The following is a 20,741-nucleotide window of genomic DNA, read 5'->3' as shown; positions in this document are numbered from 1 at the left end:
GCTTACAATGCTTTGACGTGGAGATTTTATTTCTTTAATTTGGGTTTCACAAGGAAATTTTACTGCTCATGAAGAAGAATATTTGCAGAGAATAGATGATCTGGGATCGCCCAGGCCCAGATAATCTTAATATTCTTGCCCCTCGAATGTTACAGCACTCCTGCCAAACACAGTATTTTCGTTGAAAAAAAAATTATATGTGACGGGAAACAATTGAGGCGGGCATTTATGAGCCTTCACATGCATGTCATTAATGCCCTTCCCAAACCCAATTTATGACTCCTGCAAACCATTTCTCGCCCCACCTCCAAAACCCTAATGGCGATCCCTTGAAGCATTCAAAAATCTTTGAAAACTGTGTGATTCTGCAGTGAGAGAGAGAGAGAGATGCAGGTGAGAAATTGGGGAAATTTAGGGGTCGTTGAGACCATTTACGAAGAAGAATGCGAGTTCTCGTCTTCAACCTCACCCTCTGTTTCTCCTTCCCTTCTCTCTCCTCACACTCCCCTTCATTCCAGAGTAGAGGCCTGGTAATTTCTTTTTTCTTCTTCTTTCTTATCCCTGTTTTGGTCTCCGAATTTTTTAATTGTCTTTAACTATTGTTCTCATAAGATCAGTTGGACCCTCTGTTTTCTTTTTAATAATACTTTTCTATTACAAACATATGATAGGTCTTTGGCAACTGGGCGTGAAACAGACATCTTGATACGAGTACAAGGATCATGTTTTCGTCTGCACAAGGTTTGTTGATTGGCTCCACTGTTGTCGTTTACTGAATGAGTTTGATTAGGTTGGGTTAGTCAGAGAATACCCTGTTTCTGCTCTGTCTTAGCCTGCTACGATAGTTGAACAATAATCTAGCTTGGCTTTCTGCTACTATTTGAATTGAATAAAAAACTATTGCTTTATCGATTCTTTTTTTTGGTAAGATGATCTGACGTTCATTTAGTGTTATTTTAATTTTGAAAGAGGAAGTCCCAGTGTGATGCGTTCTGGAAATACGAACATTCAACATGTTTGGCTGAACTATAATTAGCTCCTATTGGAATGGAATGATGAGTGGCCAGATTGCAACTTGGATCACTGAGTTTGTAATTGGCTTCAGGTTTTTGGCAATTTAGGATTTGACATGAACAATTTACCTCCTGTGGGATCAATCTTCTTTATTAGGGATGTGGCCTACAAAATAGTAAGTCCTTGAATCTACCTACCCCAAGTGAAAAAAGTTCAACTTTTATGAAAATTCGGGCATGATTAGTGGTTTAATTTTTTTGAAGCCAGAGGCAGAGCCTAACTGATTAGGCTTCATTCTTGTCCTTGTATGATCCTAACGAGTATATCTCAAGCAAGAGCAGCTTGAGAATTCTCCCCAATTGGCACAATATGGGATCTCAATTGTCTCCATTCTCATAGCCAAATGCCAACAACAAAAATTGTCTTTTTATATATTCTCTCCTGAAAGAAGACAATGCAGAACCCCACATGCGAAATTTCACATATATTTAATTATAGTGGAACCTACAGCGATTAGGCATCTGATTGTAAAGTTAATCACTTTGAGAGAGTAGTAAAAGGCCTTTGGGCAAACAGTTTCATCTCAGTGCTGTTCGCTTTTGTAAAAGACCAACACGGAGGGGCATATGGCACTGCACTGCTTTAATATGCATAAAAATGTGAGCTTCACTTTTGTGCTGTTAATGTCCCTAACACTAATTGCGCTTTCTGGGTCTTTTAGGAGCGTCTTACATCACGAAGCTCATATCTGAAACGACATTTAACGGAAGTGGTCTCTGACTTCACTCTCTCTCCACCGCTAAACATAACGGCGGACACCTTTACGTCGATCGCCGAGTTCTGTTACAGCTCCGACGTTCAGGTAACGCCTTCCAATGTCGCCGCCCTCAGGACAGCGGCGGAGTTGCTGGGCATGACGGAAGCGAAGGGCATAGACGGAGAGAACCTGGGTCACGTAACGGAAGCGTATTTCAGGGGAGTGATTACCATTAACCAAGAGTACGCATCTATGGTGCTTCGTTCGTGCTTGCCTCTGCTGCCGGAGTCAGAAACGTCGGCGTTTCTCGTGAGCAGATGTATTGAAGCACTGATTTTAGCAGATGGTGGGCATATCGAAGACGACACTTGTTTGAACGACGTCGTTGCGATGCACCCTCAAGATTTTCTGGTGGTCGCCGAGTCCATGTGCAGACGATTCAGAAACCATGACGTCCTTTACAAGATCGTCGATCTTTACCTCAAGGTACGTCACGTCTCCCGTGTTGGAGCGTCATCCCCGGTGAAAAAAATGTGCTCTATTGTTATAATCAAAAAATTTGTTAGTATTTTTTTTAATAAAAAAATGATAAGTACAAGCTTAAATTTTGAGTAAATCGTCATTTATTAAATACCTAAATGTTTTTTTTATTTCAGGTCATTTCATTATCTATTCGGTTTCAAATGCCTGAGTGTAAATAATTTTTAACTCAATCTCTATAATTGTTTATAATTTATGATTAAACTTTCATAGCTAAAAAATTAAGGAAAAATTATCTATATATTTAGAACTTAGAAATCAAACTTATATATTTAACCAATGCGTCATTCACGAGTTGAATTTAGCGTAGTTTATGTTTTTAAGTCAAACTTACATATTTATAAATCAAATTTCTAAGAAACAATGATTTCCATGGGACCTTCCAAATTTAATTTTCTTGACTCGAACGCATGTACAATTTTTCCCAAAATTAATTCGGTTGTTGTTAGATACTTGTTATTATAAATTAGTTGATGATTTCGACAAAATGTTGCCATCAATTCAAATATACTGTATATTATATATATATATATATATAGTTATAACAACAACAAAAATGTTAAAGTGGATCCCACTTCGTATTGTGACATATTAGGTTAATTTTTTTTTATCCACAAATTGATATTAAGAAAGTGTGTGTATGCGTACAATAATCATATCAAAGGTTTTTAAAATTACGGACGCCTAATAATTAATTAATGATTTAGACCTTTGACTATTGTATTTACTGTTTATCGGTTGTGTTGGTCAAGGAAAACAAGTTTGGTAAAATAGCAGAAGAACAGAAGGCTGAGATATGCAATTGTATAGACTGCACAAAGCTCTCACCTCGGACGCTTGTTGAATGTGTTCAAAACCCTAGGATGCCTTTGAGGTTCATCATCCGGGCTATGTTAGTTGAGCAGCTGAACACTCGCAGTTCCATCGTGTCCGCCGCCGCAGTTTCTCACCTCCACACGGCTGCCGCCGCCGCCGCCACCAATGTCACGGCGCACCGACATCATGGTTCCGAATTACCAGAGGCCCGAAACTCCACCACACTCGGCGAGTATCTGCACCGAGAAGCGGTTATTCGCCATTCTGCTCACCTCAGGGCAGCCATGGAGTCCACGAGCTCTCGTATTCAGAGCCTGGAGAAGGAGCTTCGGGGAATGAAGCAAATCTTGCTGGAGAGTACTCAGGCCGATCAGCCGGAGAGACGGAGCAAAGTGTTGAACTCCGAACGTCCGAAGAGTTTTCATTATGTGCCGTTTGAGAATGGAAATAAAATAGAAAGAGGAGAAAGAGGGTCGGTTTCATCGTCGAGTTTTCGGTTTGATAGCAGAATAATGGGGATTCCTGAAGTTGAGAGGTCGACGTGTTTGTATGAAGAATCAAGCGAGTTTAATAATGGAACTCCGAAAGTGAACAAGACTTTTCGGCAGAGGCTGATAAAGGGACTGAAGAATGCGTTTCGGGTATCAACTTCTGCGTCGTCGAATTGAATTGGACAGGAAGAACACAGAGGAAACACAGATGACGAAGCTGTACATAGAGAACTTGGAGTGATGTTGTTCGGTTAAATCCGTCGTCTGATTGATCGTTTTCTGGTTTTCTACAAAATATTTCTATTAAAAGCCGCCTTTTTCTGTGTCAATTCCACATTCTTTTCATTATTAGAATGTTTTCTTCTCGTCGGGCTCTTTGGTAGTCGTTGATGTCATGGATGACGCTAATGGAGTCTTTTTAGCTTCAGATACTGTTGCACCTGTGAATGAAGTAGCATTTGTTAAATACTAGTATAATTTGTTCAAATATTCCTTCTGATTTTAAATATAAAACTTCTTTTATAATAAATATAAAATAGATTTTATATTTAGGACCGGAATACTAGTTTATAGTTAGTTTGGGAGCATATTCATGCTCAATCACAACAATGAGTCTATTCAAATCGATTTTAAATAATTTAGATTGAATTTAATTGTTTTATATTTTTAAATTAATTTTTTGTTTTAATAGATACAGAATTTAAACTAAAAATAAACATTTCTTTCAAAAATAAATTATTATTGAAAAATTTACATATTAAAATTTTTAAATCTAAACCACCCAGGTCAAATTTTGAATGATCTAAATTGTATTATACTCCCCCCGGTTATTATCATAAACTTCAAATAATTAATTCATAGATAACGAATAATTAGTAAACATTAATTAAAAACAATAAATATGTTATAAATATACTTTTGTTTTCAAATATGCTATTATAATAAATAAGAGAAAAAATAAAAATATACTTAAAAAAAATATGATAAGAGAGAAATAATTAAAAAAATACACGCTCCTTCTCATTTAAAGGACTGAAAAGAGTAGTGGTAAGTATATGGTACTGATCTCGGCTGATTGTGCTTCATGAATAATGAAGCAACGTAGCCTTGAAATTGCGGCTGCTTCTAGTTAACGTTGCCATAGGCGAAATGCCCAAGGCTGGCTGCCGGAGCTTTGGGCTTGGCAATAACGTAGCGACCAAGGTGGGATACCTCAAGCGGGTGCGAATCTACCTCTAGGTGTTACATTTATCAATTGATGGTTGCCTCGAGTGAATGCCCACCTATTCACACGCACTTCCCACTCTGCTTTCTATAGTTGGCATACATTAGACTTCATCAACTCAACTCATTTCCAAGACTGAGGTGAGTAAGATAGGTATTTCATTCGAGTGAGGGAATGCTAGTGCGTTCAATCCTCAAACAACTATTGCCAAAGGTATTTATAGATCACCGCTTGCCAAATTACTAACCGATATTCTACTAATAAAATTTTCACATTAGTAATGAATTATTTTTACTAGGATTTTCACATTAAAACTGGGATTTGATATTAGGACCTCATAAATTATGAGTCAAAGTACAAAAAAAAAAAAATTTCCTACGCGATGCACGGTTTAAAATATTTTATTAATTTTAAATTCTAATATATTTTGTTATTTAAGTTAGTTCAAAATTCACTTTTTATAGAAGTATGTTTTTTTTTTTGCTAAAATATAGGTATTCTCCTATTAGAAGCAATTCTATTCGAAACATTATTAGGCACTAAATATGAGCAACTCTTCTAACGGGAATTTAAATATTGATTCATCATGTTATGAGAGGCTGACCTTTTCTATTAGACCTAATCCTTGTTGGTCTAGGAGTATGATTTTTTTTTTTATTCATTCAAATAGGATTTGAATTAGAGATGTGAAATTTGGGAGAACATATGAAAATTTAAAATTAATTAATTGTTTCTCTATTTAAACCCCAAGTAACATACTCCTCCGGTCCTTAATATAGGACCCAATTGTTGAGTTGATTTTGGTCCTAAATATAAGACCCATTTCTCATATTTATCAGTTTTCTCTAAATTACCCTTATGGATGCTCTCTCAACCATAATCAAGTGGAAGAGGGAGAGGGGGTATTAAGAAAGATGATTATGATGTTTTAGGAAAAATGTGTCACTTTTCTTATAATTAACTAACTTACCTAACTTCCTTAATCTAATCAAATTAGTTAAATGGGTCTTATATTAAGGACCGGAGGAGTACTATTTATTTATAATAATCCCCTTTTAATTCAATACATTCAAATCCTAATTAACATATTATTCAAATTCAAAATTAATTATGAATTTCTTCATTTGAGCCTTCAAGTAAAATCTTGTTTAATAATGATGCTCCCCATTTAATTCAATATACCCAAATTCTAATTAAAATATTATTCAAAATCTCATTAATTAAATATATTTGATCCCATAATATCATATCCTATTCATTTTTAAACGAATAAGGTATCATAAGTTTTTTAAGAATATAGTTAATGATTGATGATTCTTAGTTTCATACTACTTAGACTAAACATTATAAGCTCTAAAACTACAACTCATGTTCACTGTTTTTTCTTTAGCACAAGTATTTTTCTATTAAACATAATTTTATTCAAAATACTGTTATATACTAAATATAAATATGAATATTAAGTTATGTTAACTTGTGTTAACAGTTGACAAAGCTACAAGACAACATGGGATGCCCTCCTCTTTCATTTGATATCTGGAAATATGTGTACACATAAATACAACTGGGCTGAGACAAATAAATTGCAAAGCATAATCAGGGAGATAACGAGCTAATAAGCCCATGAACATCAGATCAATAAGTCGAAGCCCAAGATCCCCTCGCACGGTGTTAGCACTTGGCAGAGTGGGGACATGGCAAGACGGAGTCCGAACTCAGAGGGAGAGAGGAAAGGATAGTGAAACGAAGACGCAGAGGGGCAAGAGAAAGAGCGTGGAGATTACACAGCTACCATCTCACAAATTAACGTTAGTAAAAAGGTTTTGTACCTAACACTTTTTTCTCACCAGAATTTTGAATCTAACACAGACTAATTAATTTTAACTGAGTTCTTAATACCTGTCAAGTAGTTTTTCTTCCCTTCACAATTAAGACCGGCGATAGTACACGTACATTGCACTCAACCTAGGTTCCTATAAGCCCTCCATTGCGGATTAATAAATAAATACTACCTTTGTTTCTTAATATCAGAACAAGTTAACTAATTTTAAGAGGCTAAACAAATTATTAAATTATTAAATTATAACAAATATTACATGATCTTTTTAAGATACTTATGAGTATTATATATTAATTTTGTAAGCAAGTCAAATTAATTAAAATAATAATAACTTTCTTAAGTTTTTAAATTAGAGGAAGGACCCGGAGTATTAAATAACCTTGATTGCATTTGGTTCAACTGCAACCTACAACCAACGTGTCGCCTATTTTGCGTTACGATATACAGTGTAGGTCAAGTTCGGATTTTGCAAATCTTTCTATGCTACATTTGACGAAATTATGGGTGAGTTTGGGTAGAGAGGAGGGTGGGAGAGGAAAACGAAAATAAACTCTTTCTATCATTTGGCTAGAAATTTTGGAAGAGAGGTAAATATCTCCCCTTCCCTCCTTCCCCTACTCTCATTTGGCTTCCCTTCAAATTAAGGGTATGTTTGGCTCAATGAAAGGAAGGGGAGGGGAGGGATTTTAATGGAAGGAAGGGGAGGGGAGGAGAGTGGAAGGATTTTAATATTATCTTGTTGGATTTATAAAAAAAGAGGGGAGGGGAGGGAAAAAACATTTTAATATGGATAATTTTGCTCTTATTTTATTTAAGGTGTGGGTATAATGGTCACAACATGACAAAATATAGACATAATGGTTACAACATGACAAAATATGGGTATAATGGTCATAATATGACAAAATATTGCCCTTTCCCTCCAAATCCTCCCAATTTTGTAGGGGAGGTTAGGGAGGGAGGGGAGGGGAAATTTTAAAAAATTTCCCTCCCCTCCTAAAATTTGTGTGTTGCCAAACAAGGGAAAATGATTAAAATCCCTCCCCTTCCCTTCCCTCCCTCCCAAATCCCTCATCCAAACACACCCTAAGAGTTTTTGGAGGGAAGCTAAATATATTGACTATTTTATTCTAATGATTTACTCTTCTGAGTCTAAATATAAAATTTTTGCACTAAATATATAAGGGTTTTATATTTAGGATCAGAGGAGTATGTAATATTCTAATAATGTTCTTAGAGATTAAAAAGAGAAAATCAAATCCAACCATTCCCTTTGATACCCATCCGTTATTGGCCTGTCATAACCTTCACTTACAACCCCCTTCCTCCACATTTTGCTTAGATGTTTGGTTGTTTTCAGATGTTCAATTAAAACACTATAATTGATTTGAAAAGATTTCTGGATGCTTTGATAAAAAGTTTTAAAAAATGACTACATTGATAAAGAAAATGTTAATCTTTATAGATTTGTGTTTTTTTAAGGAAGATGAGAACAAAATGAAGGCAGCGGAAGCTTTAGAAATTTAAAAATATAATGTATCAATTTTTTATACACATCTGACAATATTAATATATCACTGTATCAATATCTTAATACACATATTATTAACATGACAGAATGAATTTTCATTGAATTATGTAATTTGAATTAAAATGTACATTAATTATATAATATATAAATAATATGTAAAAATAAAATGATAAATTAATTATTACTATTCCTCTCCTTTCTCTCTTGAATTAAATAAGAGGTCATTAAATATTTTTTCTCTCTTTTTTTTTTAGTCAAATCAAATGAAGTAAGGTTAAAACCTCACCATTCCTTCTACCCTACCTTCTCTCCTTTCTCTCAAACCAAATAGGCTCATAAGTGGACTCACACGTTATTAATTGACAATAATTCCAAATCAATCAACTTGGTTGCATTATTTTATATCAATCAACCTAATTCTAAGTATAGCAATTTTAGGGGAAAAATAAATAAAAAGGCAAAAATATCTCTCACCTTTTTTTTTTTTTAAAACCATACTCTCTTTAATCACACGTTTTTTCCCTTCATGATGCACTCATAGTTTCCTCATACAAAACGAGTTATTAGAGTCCACTAGATAATAAATCTTTTTAAAATTTAAATTAATAACATATTTATTAATTTTATTTTATGTTTTTGTCTTCATAGATTAATTATTTAACTTTTATCCCCGGTGCAATGAACAATGTAATAAACGTTGGCACAGAACTGCCAAGTTGTCGTGCTATCGGAGCCTTGAATGGACTGGCACCGGAATTGGGCGCATTATCGATGAAAAGGACAATATACACGGATCATGCATTAAATATGCTACCTCCTATTTTTATATATTCTGATGTATGAAGTAGTTTTTATTTAATTTAATTTTAAATATAAAATTCTAATTGATTTTATTTTTTTACATTTATTAACTTTTTTCAAAGTAGTTCAGCTACACATATAAATGTTTAATCAAATAGTAATTCTAATTAATACATATAGTTAACAAAAATAAATTATTATAAATAATTAATTTAATAAACTTTTGAAAAAATGGCAAATAAAGATCCTCAACATGTGAAATTGCTATTTGGGACTTTCAATTTGGAAAATGGTAAACAAAAACCCGATCTCATATTGCAAATATAAAATTTTGGTAAAATGTCTGAAATCACAACTCAGGTATACTTCAAATGACAAGTTGATTATGGAAATGACAAGTTCATTTTAACGAATGACAACTTCAGTACACCAAATCACAACTTAGCTGAGGAGCATTTCAGACATTTCACCAAAATTTCATATTTATAATATAAAACCGGATCGTTATTTGTTATTTTTCAAATTGAAAGTCCCAAATAGTAACTTTATGTATTGGGAGGTCTTTATTTATTATTTTCTCTCAACTTTTTAATCTAGTTAACTAACTAAATATATAGTGCGAGGGAATATAAAGTATTGTAAACTCCGTTGGTTTACCGAATTTTCTATTCTTCAGAAGTGAGGGGAAAATCCCGTAATAGTGATTCTGTGTGGGTCTGAGTCAAGACGCAATATCCATGTATCCCAAATTAATAAATTTCATGGTCAGATGAATACGAAGCCTAGTTGAGTACACGTGGCAAAAACCATTTGGGATTGATCTCCTAAAACTGTATAGTCGATCGAGAAGTGAATGTGATGAGCAAGGATCGCATTACAGATATCCTTTTGGTGACGTGAATGTCATTAATTTTCTCTCCGATGGTCCATCACTAATTAGCAAAAGATTAAAAAATTTCTGAATCAATCTTGGGACTCCAATTTTGAACCCAATCGCATGCCGACCAGGCGGCCTGAGCAGCTTCCATCTGTAACAGAAAACCGTTACACACCGCCTTCACTTGGTCTTCTTCCTAAATTCTCTCCTTTCTTCAAATCTTCAGCGGCATCGCGATTTTACCACCGAATTGTTCTTCTTCGGTGAAGATGAGCACCATTCTAGCTCTCCGACCACTTTGTTATTGCGGATTATTACAGATAAATGGCGAATGTAGAACGTCTGTGACGTGCCCGCATTCTACGGCTGAGACGTTAGGGTTTATGAAGCTTTTTGGAATCAATGTGATCGGATTAGATCACAGTCGTAGAAGTTTGAGCATGTATGGTAACAGCGTGAGGTCAAACATCTTCAAGCCGATTAAAGCGGAGAATGACTCTGGCGCGTCTTTGGTTAATGATTGTGCTGAATATTCTGGTACTAACTTTTAGATACTTCTTTTCTGAAGTTGAACTTCTCTAACACCTGGATGCCTGCTTTTTCTGTGATGCTTTTCTTGTTCTTTACTGTTCTTCCCCTCTATGGGAAAGATAGCTGGCCAGTAATTTTTGAGTTAGAAATTTCAACCATATTTGTCATAACTTTAGCCGCGGTGTTTGCATGAGGTCAGCCACAATGGCAAAGAGTATTGACTCATGAGTGGTTCATAGGAAATTAAAAAAAAAAAAAAAAAAACACAGTAGCCTTCTCGTAATGTTGTTCCGATTAACGTCAAACAAAGACGGAAGACCTAATGCAAGGTGAAACTCGAGTTTAAAGATCATGAAAAAGCTATCCAGGAAGATTCTCGAAGAAACAAAGTAAATAAAGGCAACAGCAAGTGTTATATGGAATTTTGTTTCCATTTGTATTGTTTCCTTTTCTCGCTCATCTTGTTGCTCTCGAATGATCTGAGTCTTCTTCTAGTTATATCAAGAAGACTTTGTCTCTGATTTTTTGTCTTTTCAAATTGATACTGAGATTCGTTAGACTAATTTCTGGGCATCTGATAAACACTGCTCACTCGCCCTTGACTTCTCTATTAGCGATCAAATACATGACCGTAATTATTAGGGTTCTAATTCTACAAATTATTATCTACACAGGTAATAATATCGGCCAGATGTCAAATATAGGGAAATCGACAAACATTTTGTGGCATGGAACTCCAGTTCAGAAACATGATAGACAAAGGCTACTTCAGCAAAAAGGCTGTGTCATTTGGTTAACTGGTCTTAGTGGATCAGGTTTGTGAAATAAATTTAGTTGAGGGCTGGCGATCTCAATTTCCTGAGCACTTGAGCCAGTATTTAAATGATGTTTGGGTAAAAGATTTATAAGGAAAATTAAAAAGCTTCTTCTGTATATATAAGCGAATCAACACGATGATAACTTTTTCCATATTCAAAACCCGTATCTGTCATTTTAGTAGGTTTCCTAATGTTTGAGAAATGAAAACATCCACTCGCCAAACGCTATATCAATTAGAAACAAATTGAGATTCAGAATGGATGAAGTCCATCGATCTTAACCGGATCTAAAGGCACAACTTGTGTACAAGAAATAGGTTGTGGTTCCATTTTTTTCTCATTTCATATTCCTCAAGATTATAAAGTAGTTTAATTCATTTTGTTGTAATGGTGTCATGATTTTCGCATGTTGTCTATTGCTTTACATCTACGCATAGGAAGAAACAGGGACTATTTATTTTTGTCTTATGATCGCTCTTTATAACAGTTAATTTTATAAACTGAACTGGGTTCTTGTTTCCTCCTTACCGCACTTTTTGCCCGATAAAAAGGATGATGGAGCACACTAATTTCCCTCAACTGTCCAAGTAAATATTGATATTGTGTTGGACAGAGTACAGTCTTTGAGACTATTGTTTTATATGATGATGACAAATGCATATGGGCACAAGGGAAAGCACTTATCCAAGAAAATTTATAAACCCAGCAAAGGAAGTGATTGTATTATTTATCCATCAGTGGCCTGTTATATCTTTTATAGGTGGACTATATACTGACACTCAAAATACTAACAAATTTTACAGCTTTAATTGCCATTGTCCAAATTTCTAATTTCTGTCTGTCATTGTTCCAAACAAGACCTATGTTTCTGTTCAGGTTCAAAGTCAGTATGAGGTTGTCGAAATTAACAATCCAGGCGAATTTGTGTTTGCAATGTTTCAATTACAATGTTAAAGTATAATATCACGTGTATTACTGTCAGACCAAGCTTACTGTTGTTTTGAGGTATGTTAACCTATTCAACAGCTTGGCCTCTGAGCAGCTAACAGTATCTTTCTGTGTTGGCTAGAAAATTAAAATATAAAGATGTTTGAAATTGTTCTATGACATAATTTGAAGAAGTAAAAAGTTATTGAAGCATGAACTTTGCTGAAGCAGTTCTTCGGTATACTATCAGTAATGGTTGTCCTTGCTGTAGAATATATACAAATGATGAAGAAAATGAATACATGCTCTTTCATTTCTTCAGCTATGAGGATGCATATATAACACACCTGAATTGGCGAGAGGTGTAATTCTGTTTAATGATGCCTTTCCTGAGATATTTCTGTAACTTTCATTCTTCTATAAACCGTTATTCTCTCTTTAATTCATCAAACACAAACATTGATTTTAGGGAAAAGCACTCTAGCCTGTGTTTTGAGTCAAAATTTGCACTCCAGAGGAAAACTGGCTTATATACTTGATGGGGATAATGTTCGGCATGGTCTAAACAAAGATCTTAGTTTTAGAGCTGAAGATCGTTCAGAAAACATACGAAGGATTGGTCAGTTACTTTATATATGCATCCATATATTTTGTGCTTGGCCCTTAAACTATTTCATTTTTATTTTTAAAATTTTCAGCCATCATGATTTAATAATTTTCAGGTGAGGTAGCAAAACTCCTTGCAGATGCTGGTGTTATTTGCATTACGAGTTTAATATCTCCGTACCGAAAGGATAGGGATGCTTGCCGAGCACTACTTTCGAAGGGAGATTTTATTGAGGTATATGCCTTTTTGTTTTGATAGTCAATAAAATAATAAACGCACGAAGCTTTGCATTTCTAACATGACGGGAAAAGCAAGATTGTTGAACAAGAGAAGATGTTCTTCATGCTTCTACCGACAATGTTCTTATGCTCTAGGTTTTCTTAGATGCGCCCCTAGACTTGTGTGAATCAAGGGACCCAAAGGGACTCTACAAGCTTGCCCGAGCTGGGAAGATAAAAGGTATTTTGGTGTTATGCATCCTTATGATTGTGTCATTTGGCCGTGTTAGCTCCAATAAAATGCGTTATTAGTTTTCTTTCTTCTGCATTTCTCTGCTTATTGAAGTTATAGAGTATCAGTTCTCATTTGCAGGTTTCACAGGAATAGACGATCCATATGAACCACCATCTAGTTGTGAGGTGCGTATTTGGTACAATGAGCATATGTCAGTTTTGTTCAAGAGAAATAATGAATAGATACTACAGTCCTAAAATTCAAAGATTATATTCTCTTAGCTTAGGGTCAGCTTTATTAAGGATGAGTGAGATGATAGATGGATACTATGAATATCCATAATTCAAAGATTTTGTTTTGTTTGCTCGGGTTTTAATTTTGACAAGAGAGTTACTGATTAGTCCTGGCTTTGGCGGAGTCTTTCATTCTGTAATTTCTTTTCCTTCTCTTGGGTGGTCTGATCTAAAATGCAAGGCAACAGGGCCCGAACTTAGTATCACATAAATTGTAAGCCTATTTTGCGTCTAGTTTTCTCTTGAAAAGTCTAAGCGTTCTTCTCTAGTTGAATTGCAGGTGTTTTGCTTTCTTCCCCTGTTTCATTCTTTCCTGTTTTCTTTATAAAAACTGAATGTATGTCTGCTCAATGTTGCAGATAGTATTACAGCAGAAAGGAAGTGACTGTGCTTCTCCGGGGGACATGGCAGAAAGAGTGATAGCATATTTGGAGGACAATGGTTACCTGCGGGCCTAAGGGGCCTTCCTTTCTTGTTTGTTACTGTCATAATATTTATTTGTAATATTGACTGCAGCAATAAAGCTAGCTGCAAGGAAATAACTGTTTCCCGCAAGTCTGCTTCTATTCATTACAAAGGATTGGTTTTCTGCGATTAGTTTATCCATAGAGGGATGAAGGGGTCGTACGCCAGGGATATTAATTAATTACTTCTCAAATACCGTGACGCGACCCTTGAATGACTCTCTAAAAGCTTGCGAACATATGATGTGGTTCGACGGGAGACGTGACTTCAAATGTGTAGCACGACTTTAAATAAAGAATTCTGCATGATTTCTCTCTCTCCTGCTTTTAAAACTTCAATGTGTGGTCGCCTCTTTAAATAAAGCTCTTTCATGTATTGTATTATTATGGAACCTGATAACAACCACGAAGAACTTGTGTATAAATTTAGATGGTTGTCTTGTACCGTCCAAGCGAATATCCTAACGGATTGCTGAATGATTTATCTCATGTGTAACCACCTTCTGTGATGGATTGGCATCATAAACCTCAGGAGCAAAGCAAATTTCTATGTCATCATGCTTTACCCTCCTTTCTTTCCATAACTACAGCAATTTATTCGAGTCCCCAGTTAATCAAACTGGAGACGAACGTAACCCGGTGAAAATGATACTTGATGATGAAGGAATAAAAAGAACACAATATGAATCTATATCAAAGATATCTCTGAGCGGAGTAATAAAATTCAGGGATGTCGATTCTCAAAATAACCCACTATTGGCTATTAAAAGGGAAAAAAGAGCCAATACACGAGTGACCCAAATTTGATTATGAAACCAGATGAAGGAGAGGTACAGGAGATCAGGAAGAGGCAAAGACCATCGCACCTCCTGGTCGAGAATGACTGATGGAGAAGAGGCAGAGCACAAATGTGATGCTGATGGATATGGCGGCGGAGCTCACAGCGTCGAAGGTGGAGGCAAAACGCCGCTCTTGCAGACCCCAAATGGTTCTCACAAAGTAACCAACGTAATGCACCATCACTGCCAACACATGCGCCATCTTTCTCCCACTCTCACTAAATGCTGAGGACACTTGAGTGTAGGTGAATAAAAATAAGGGCCCTCCCATGCTTGCTTTTGGCTGCTTCTAACTCGAGAATTATTGTTGCTCAGTGTCCTCCCCAATAAAGATAGATTAGGTTGCTTCCGCGATGCTTCCTCTTTTCTATCTTATTCCAACGTCAAATTCGAAATGCAGTTACCGCCCCTTCACGTTCTCCACCTAAGACATATGCTGCATTTACCCGAATAGAAGCTGCATTTTAGTCATTGCGTCTGCTTGACACCTAACAACGGATGCCTCTCATCCAAATTCCAGTGAAAAAAAAAAATGTTTTCCCAATACATTGCAATTAATTAATTAATTCAGTTTGGCCATAGAAAATATTACAGGTACTTTGCATTAAATTTGTACATAATTCAACTTTCTATTTTATATTAGCCACCTGGTGAACCTAAGCATCACCGTATTATTTGACATTAGAGCAGTCGACTAGTAATTTAGCTGGTAATGTACTTAAAAGTTGAAATTCCTCTCGGACCCGCCAAAATATGGATAATCAAAATTTCACAGCTTATAAAGAAAATTAATCATCTGATTCCATAGCATATATCAATTTTCAATTTAGTCTTAATTTTTTTGGTAAAAAAAAAATTTAAGTGAATTAGGTTCTAAAAGCTCATTATGATTAAGATATGTCTCCAGACTCATAAAGCACTTACAGAGATACTTACAAATCATCCATCAACTAGATTTTCATATCTGTAGCGAGATTTAAACTTATGACTTTGTGAGTTATAAGTCAACTCCTTGCAAACTGGAACAATTCTTGTTAGTAATTTAGTTTTAGTTAGTTTAAGAAGTTTTCATCCCGCTTCATACTCTTTGCATCGTTATCCAAGTTAATCCTCCTAGCTTTACATAAAGTTGAAAAGAGATCCCCAAACTAAATACTACTGTGTCACAAGAGCGACTCCGCAACATTTTTAGTGATGCGGCAAGCGCTCATCCTCAGAGGCGGACCCTGTGCTGATGTGCAGCTTTGCGGGCTTACAATGCGAAAACAAACCTAATGGGTTCCCGGGAAGATAGTTCCCAATTCAAACAGAGAGTACCCTCATCCAATTAAATTTTCAGCTAGAAAGAATTATAATTTTTTGCAACAATTTTATTACGTCCCTCATTTAATTCCTTTGATACAACGTCCCTCGTTTAATTTCATTAGCTTCAACACATCACTAATTTGAACCATTCCAATTCTTTATCCTTCTATTTCACTTGTAATACATTAGCTCCAACACGGAAGGAATTAGCACCGAAGATCTCCTCTAAGCCACTGTCAGTGTTTATACCCAAGCTGCATGTCCCGGGCCATGGAAGGTAACCATCTCTCTCCCCTAACCTTTTTCAAATTTTCAACTCTTTCCTTTTCTCTCTGGGCGGCAGCTTTTGCTGCCGCATCTCTAGCTTCTAGTCTAGCCAAAGCCTTCTGATATGCATCTTCTGCTGAAGCCATAATATCTCTCCCATTGACAGCAACAGAGCGAACCTGCCGTTTAAACTGTCGAAACAACATGTAATCATTAAGAAAATTGCTATGCATAACTAAGACACAATAAGGACTAGGATATAGATTCTAGAGATAGAGTGAAAGACCTTCTTTGATTTCTCATCAATATCCTCTCCAGGAAGTATTCTAGGTCTTTTTCTTGGTGGCTCGGGCTCATCTGCAGGCATATACACAACCTTCACCCACATATACAAATGTAACCTGGTGATATCTCGGGCAAGATATTAGAAGTACATAATATTTTAACATTTCTGTAAGTTTCTGGTTAATCAGGAGAAAAGAAAAGCAGAATCTTATTTAGATCATTAGAGTACTTGAATGGCATCAGCTGGCAAGAATGTCAAAATCAATCTGGCAGCAATCCGGATTTCGTTTTTAATTCCTCAAATTAATAATTACAAGAGAACTTCCTGCAACTACATTTTTTTAAAAAATATTTTATTCAGCTTCAATAGCTTTTCTATAGACACTTCGCAAGTAGCATGAACTTAATGAATATAGACGCAAGCATATGGCCACATCGATAACCTGCTGGCCGGACCTAGTATTATAAGGGAGACCGCAAGCATGCTGTTCTGAAGCTAGTGACTTGCACAACATTCCCTTATGGGGCCGAGTAGGGTAAACATTATAGTCATGTATTATTACAAAGTAATGCAAAATTGGTAATGAAGAAAATCTTCAATTTTTCATATTTTAAGAAAAATAGAATGAACAGAGGAAAGAGAGATGTAGGCAGATCCAGGTTATAGTCATTAGTGTTTATAATGGAAGCCCTTTTGACAGCAGTATGCTATCAGCCACTGCTTTAACTGAGAGCTGCTACTGCATATCTCAGAAATGTGACAAGGACGCAAAATAACAATTTACAAAGAACCTTTTTCTTTATAAATTTTCATTAACCACAAACAGGTGAGCACCGCCAATAGCATTAGATAAAGCCCTAATATTAGTATGTTACCAAAATAGAACCATCCTAACTCTCCCAACCCAAAATCAACCATTTGTATCAAGACATGGTGATTATCTCAGTGCTTGACTTTAAAAAGCCAGAAGTGGCTGCAAAAATTGCTTACCTACATGATCAAACACTATTCCTGGCTGAGCATGTTTGAATAGGCGAACGCCACCTTCTTGGATCTTGGGATCCTCATCCAGGATGGGCATAGGCTCTTTTACAATCTCTAATGTGTTTTCTATGATGTCATCCAAAAGCCTTTGTGCCTGTCCAGAGCATCAAGAACTATTAATCATTGTGACAAGGCAAGGAGGAAGTTCGCATAGCAGATACAGAACCTAACTATCAGCAAGAAATCGGAAAATGAGGGACAAAAGGTAGAGGAGCAAAATAAGCTAAACGGAAGAAGAATTCTAGCTTTTCTTCCCCCCCCCCGGGGGGTGATAAGAATTCTAGCTTTTTATATAAAGACCCACAATACGTAAGTGATATGAATTCCATTACTACATATTGTTCCAGAGAAAAGATGAATTAGGTGATCTAAAAATCACTAAACTATACAAACAGCATGAATCTTCCTATATCCATAGTTGACTAGATGACATTGAGATTGGCTAAAAATAAATTTCCAAGATCGACGAGACAAATCCATTAATGAACAACAGTCTAGAGCAGACTTGCCGCACATTGTTCTTGATGTGCAGATATAAGTATAAACCAATCACCATAAACTAAATTTCACATAACAACAGTGAGCTCGAATAACCAACTAACCTACATTCTACAGACTAAGGGGACAACTAATCAGCCAAAAGGGAAAAGGTCCAATTCGTGTGTGATTTTTTATATACCTTTTGATTTGAAACTTAATCACTTCGAGCTTGTTTTAGCGTTAACAATGGTCCACTATCAACATCAACCAAACAGGTACAGATACCAATAAGCAGAAAATAGGAAGCATAGAGAACACTGACCTTGACTTGGTAGTGCTTCATCTGCTGGGTTTTGGGTTTCCGCTGTCCATCGTCGTCGTCATCACTGGGTTTGGCTCGCGACTTTTCCTTGGAGGCAGAGGAAGAGCCATTCATGAAAGAAGAGATGTAGCTGGTAGTTCCGGCGACGGATTCGATGGCAGCCCTCCACCTGGCATCTCCATCTTCCTCCCCACTGCTGCTGTCGTAGCCATTACCGGGTTCCCCCATTAAAATCTCTGCTTTTTATGTAACTATTTCAAGATTTCAATTCCACCTTCAGTGTCAGCCATAAACCCCTCAGTTAGGATTCTGTTTGGCAACTTTGTATTTTGATTCAAAATTCACTTGCAATTGAAAGATGAGGTGGTGGCACAACGTTTCTGAAACTCAAGAAAAAGGCGTGTTTTTTTAGGGCTACGACTCTATGGGCCCAATACTTTTTCCATTCTGTGAATGAGACCATTCTTCTGTTTGTTACGATTCTGGGCCTCATATATCTCATTTGAGTCCAGGCCCAAATACCCATATAGATACAATTTCAGCAACTATAATCCTGAGTTTTTTAATAGAAAAACACAATTCTTGTAAAACAAAAAAAAAAAAGGTTCTGACTGTTTTCCCCCTAAAAAAAGTGACAGGAACGACCCGCCGGAGGGAGAACACATGGTGTTGACGGTTGACTCATGTTTCAAGCATATCTTTTGTTCATTCTTTTTTTAATACAAAGCATATCTTTTTTTTTCTAAATGCAGTTATCTTTACGTGAGAGGTAATTCAGTTCAAATTACTATCCAGCATTAAATATGAACACTTCTTTATATGAAAATTTAAATTTTGATTTGTCACATTATGAGGACCCAATCTCCTCTACTAGATTTAAGCTCCATTGGTCACAAAGCATATTTTTTGAATACTGGAAAAGGGCATATCTTTTGCTTTGGCCAAAGGGAGAAAATTTTCCTCAAGTTATATTTATAAATTCACATTGACTTTTTTCTTTTTAAAACGAAAGTTGAAAAAGTTAGATTGTAGAGTTTCATAGTTAGGAGTGTTGGATGACCACCCCAAACCATGGTTTGGGGACCCAAACCATGGTTTGGAGATTAAGTCACCCAAACCCACCCAAAACCAAAACCATGGTTTTGGGTCAAAACCATGGTTTTGGCTCCAAAACCATGGTTTGAAAAAAGCAAAATTTTTTTGCTTTTGGAGAAAAAAGGGAGAGTGAGAGCCTATAGGATATATTATCTTGTTTGTTTTTATAAACATATTTATATTATATTTTATAAATATATATACATATTAATTATTTATTAATTATATTATTTAGGTATTATTAATTATGTTGGTAAAAAATATATTATTAACAATTTTATTCCTTCAAATTAAAATATATCATAAAATCTATTTTTCTGTAATTATCACATTAACTTATGTCTTTTTTTAGTAATTTGTATATATAAAAAGTGCTTCTGATAACAACTATCCAAACACTCTCACTTCTCAGAATCACTTTTTTACAAAATCTATTCTTCACAGAATCTATTCTCCCCAAAATCTATTTTCCAGAATCACTTTTCCAAACCACGGTTTGGTTTCATCCAAACACACCCTTAGTTAGGATGCCAAATGGAAAAAGGTATAAAGGAAATCCTTACAATAAGGAGATGGGGTATATGTCTTTTCACAGGCCACAACAACAGGTTAAAGAACGCCAGATGTTTATACTTGAAACGTATTTGCGCGAAAAACCATTGTGTTCTTACTCATCTATCCGGGGACATTTTAAAATTCTTTGTTGCCACAAATCTCTGGCTTGGCATATTCAGATTTTGAATACTCACCGGATCATAAATTAGTTTGTTAGTTACTGCTACCTCTTGTTGGTACCTCAACAGAAACTTTTTTTTGGGAAAAAAAAAAATTGTAGAGTTTACCATGAAGACGAAACGTGCTGGTATGATCTAAAGAAAAAGACTACTGACAGATAGATCATGACTTGCATTGCTGGTGTTAAATTAAAATTTGTTGAAGAATTTGATTTGTTTTGATTGTTTAGAAGGGCTGTCACAAAGTGTTAGAAGTTCTCTCATGGAAACTATATATATATTCATCCGATCTTTAATATAAGATTCATTGTAATTAAGTTGATTAGATTAAGAAAGTTAGATATAAGTTAGGTATTATAAGAAATGTGACACATTTTTTCTAAA

The 20,741-nt window shown here is 35.6% G+C and overlaps 3 protein-coding genes across 3 annotated transcripts; 2 read left to right on the top strand and 1 right to left on the bottom strand.

Moving 5' to 3' along the window:
• Positions 1-244: 244 nt before the first annotated feature.
• LOC114731335 (BTB/POZ domain-containing protein At3g49900) lies at positions 245-4,000 on the top strand. Its single transcript, XM_028918478.1, has 4 exons — positions 245-530; positions 672-741; positions 1,736-2,257; positions 3,064-4,000. The coding sequence occupies exons 1-4, from the start codon at positions 388-390 to the stop codon at positions 3,793-3,795; spliced, it is 1,467 nt and encodes a 488-aa protein (XP_028774311.1). The 5' UTR covers positions 245-387; the 3' UTR covers positions 3,796-4,000.
• Positions 4,001-10,244: 6,244 nt separating this feature from the next.
• LOC114731333 (adenylyl-sulfate kinase 3-like) lies at positions 10,245-14,076 on the top strand. Its single transcript, XM_028918476.1, has 7 exons — positions 10,245-10,429; positions 11,098-11,238; positions 12,638-12,787; positions 12,891-13,009; positions 13,150-13,234; positions 13,367-13,413; positions 13,881-14,076. The coding sequence occupies exons 1-7, from the start codon at positions 10,276-10,278 to the stop codon at positions 13,977-13,979; spliced, it is 795 nt and encodes a 264-aa protein (XP_028774309.1). The 5' UTR covers positions 10,245-10,275; the 3' UTR covers positions 13,980-14,076.
• A 2,289-nt stretch (positions 14,077-16,365) lies between these two features.
• On the bottom strand, positions 16,366-18,853 carry LOC114731336 (uncharacterized). The gene is made up of 4 exons (XM_028918479.1): positions 18,529-18,853; positions 17,673-17,820; positions 16,683-16,753; positions 16,366-16,587 (listed from the first exon to the last, which is right to left on the bottom strand). The coding sequence occupies exons 1-4, from the start codon at positions 18,754-18,756 to the stop codon at positions 16,366-16,368; spliced, it is 669 nt and encodes a 222-aa protein (XP_028774312.1). The 5' UTR covers positions 18,757-18,853.
• Between the last annotated feature and the right edge of the window lie 1,888 nt (positions 18,854-20,741).

This window comes from Neltuma alba, unplaced genomic scaffold (assembly GCF_004799145.2).
Source record: "Neltuma alba isolate B1F8T4 unplaced genomic scaffold, ASM479914v2 tig00012823_pilon, whole genome shotgun sequence".
NCBI classification, from domain to species: domain Eukaryota; kingdom Viridiplantae; phylum Streptophyta; class Magnoliopsida; order Fabales; family Fabaceae; genus Neltuma; species Neltuma alba.
The sequence above is the reverse complement of the archived record's forward strand: the minus strand, read 5'-3'. Positions and strand labels throughout refer to the sequence as shown.

What these genes read in the sequence shown, in the direction of transcription:
- LOC114731335 (XM_028918478.1), top strand. Translation starts at nt 388, where the DNA reads ATGCAGGTGAGAAATTGGGGAAATTTAGGGGTCGTTGAGACCATTTAC. An exon ending in CATTCCAGAGTAGAGGCCTG is followed by an intron (nt 531 to 671) that starts GTAATTTCTTTT and finishes AACATATGATAG; the next exon opens with GTCTTTGGCAACTGGGCGTG. An exon ending in CATGTTTTCGTCTGCACAAG is followed by an intron (nt 742 to 1,735) that starts GTTTGTTGATTG and finishes TGGGTCTTTTAG; the next exon opens with GAGCGTCTTACATCACGAAG.
- LOC114731333 (XM_028918476.1), top strand. Translation starts at nt 10,276, where the DNA reads ATGAAGCTTTTTGGAATCAATGTGATCGGATTAGATCACAGTCGTAGA. An exon ending in CGAAGGGAGATTTTATTGAG is followed by an intron (nt 13,010 to 13,149) that starts GTATATGCCTTT and finishes CTTATGCTCTAG; the next exon opens with GTTTTCTTAGATGCGCCCCT. An exon ending in CCGAGCTGGGAAGATAAAAG is followed by an intron (nt 13,235 to 13,366) that starts GTATTTTGGTGT and finishes TCTCATTTGCAG; the next exon opens with GTTTCACAGGAATAGACGAT.
- LOC114731336 (XM_028918479.1), bottom strand. Translation starts at nt 18,756, where the DNA reads ATGGGGGAACCCGGTAATGGCTACGACAGCAGCAGTGGGGAGGAAGAT. An exon ending in TGAAGCACTACCAAGTCAAG is followed by an intron (nt 17,821 to 18,528) that starts GTCAGTGTTCTC and finishes TGCTCTGGACAG; the next exon opens with GCACAAAGGCTTTTGGATGA. An exon ending in TTGATGAGAAATCAAAGAAG is followed by an intron (nt 16,588 to 16,682) that starts GTCTTTCACTCT and finishes TTGTTTCGACAG; the next exon opens with TTTAAACGGCAGGTTCGCTC.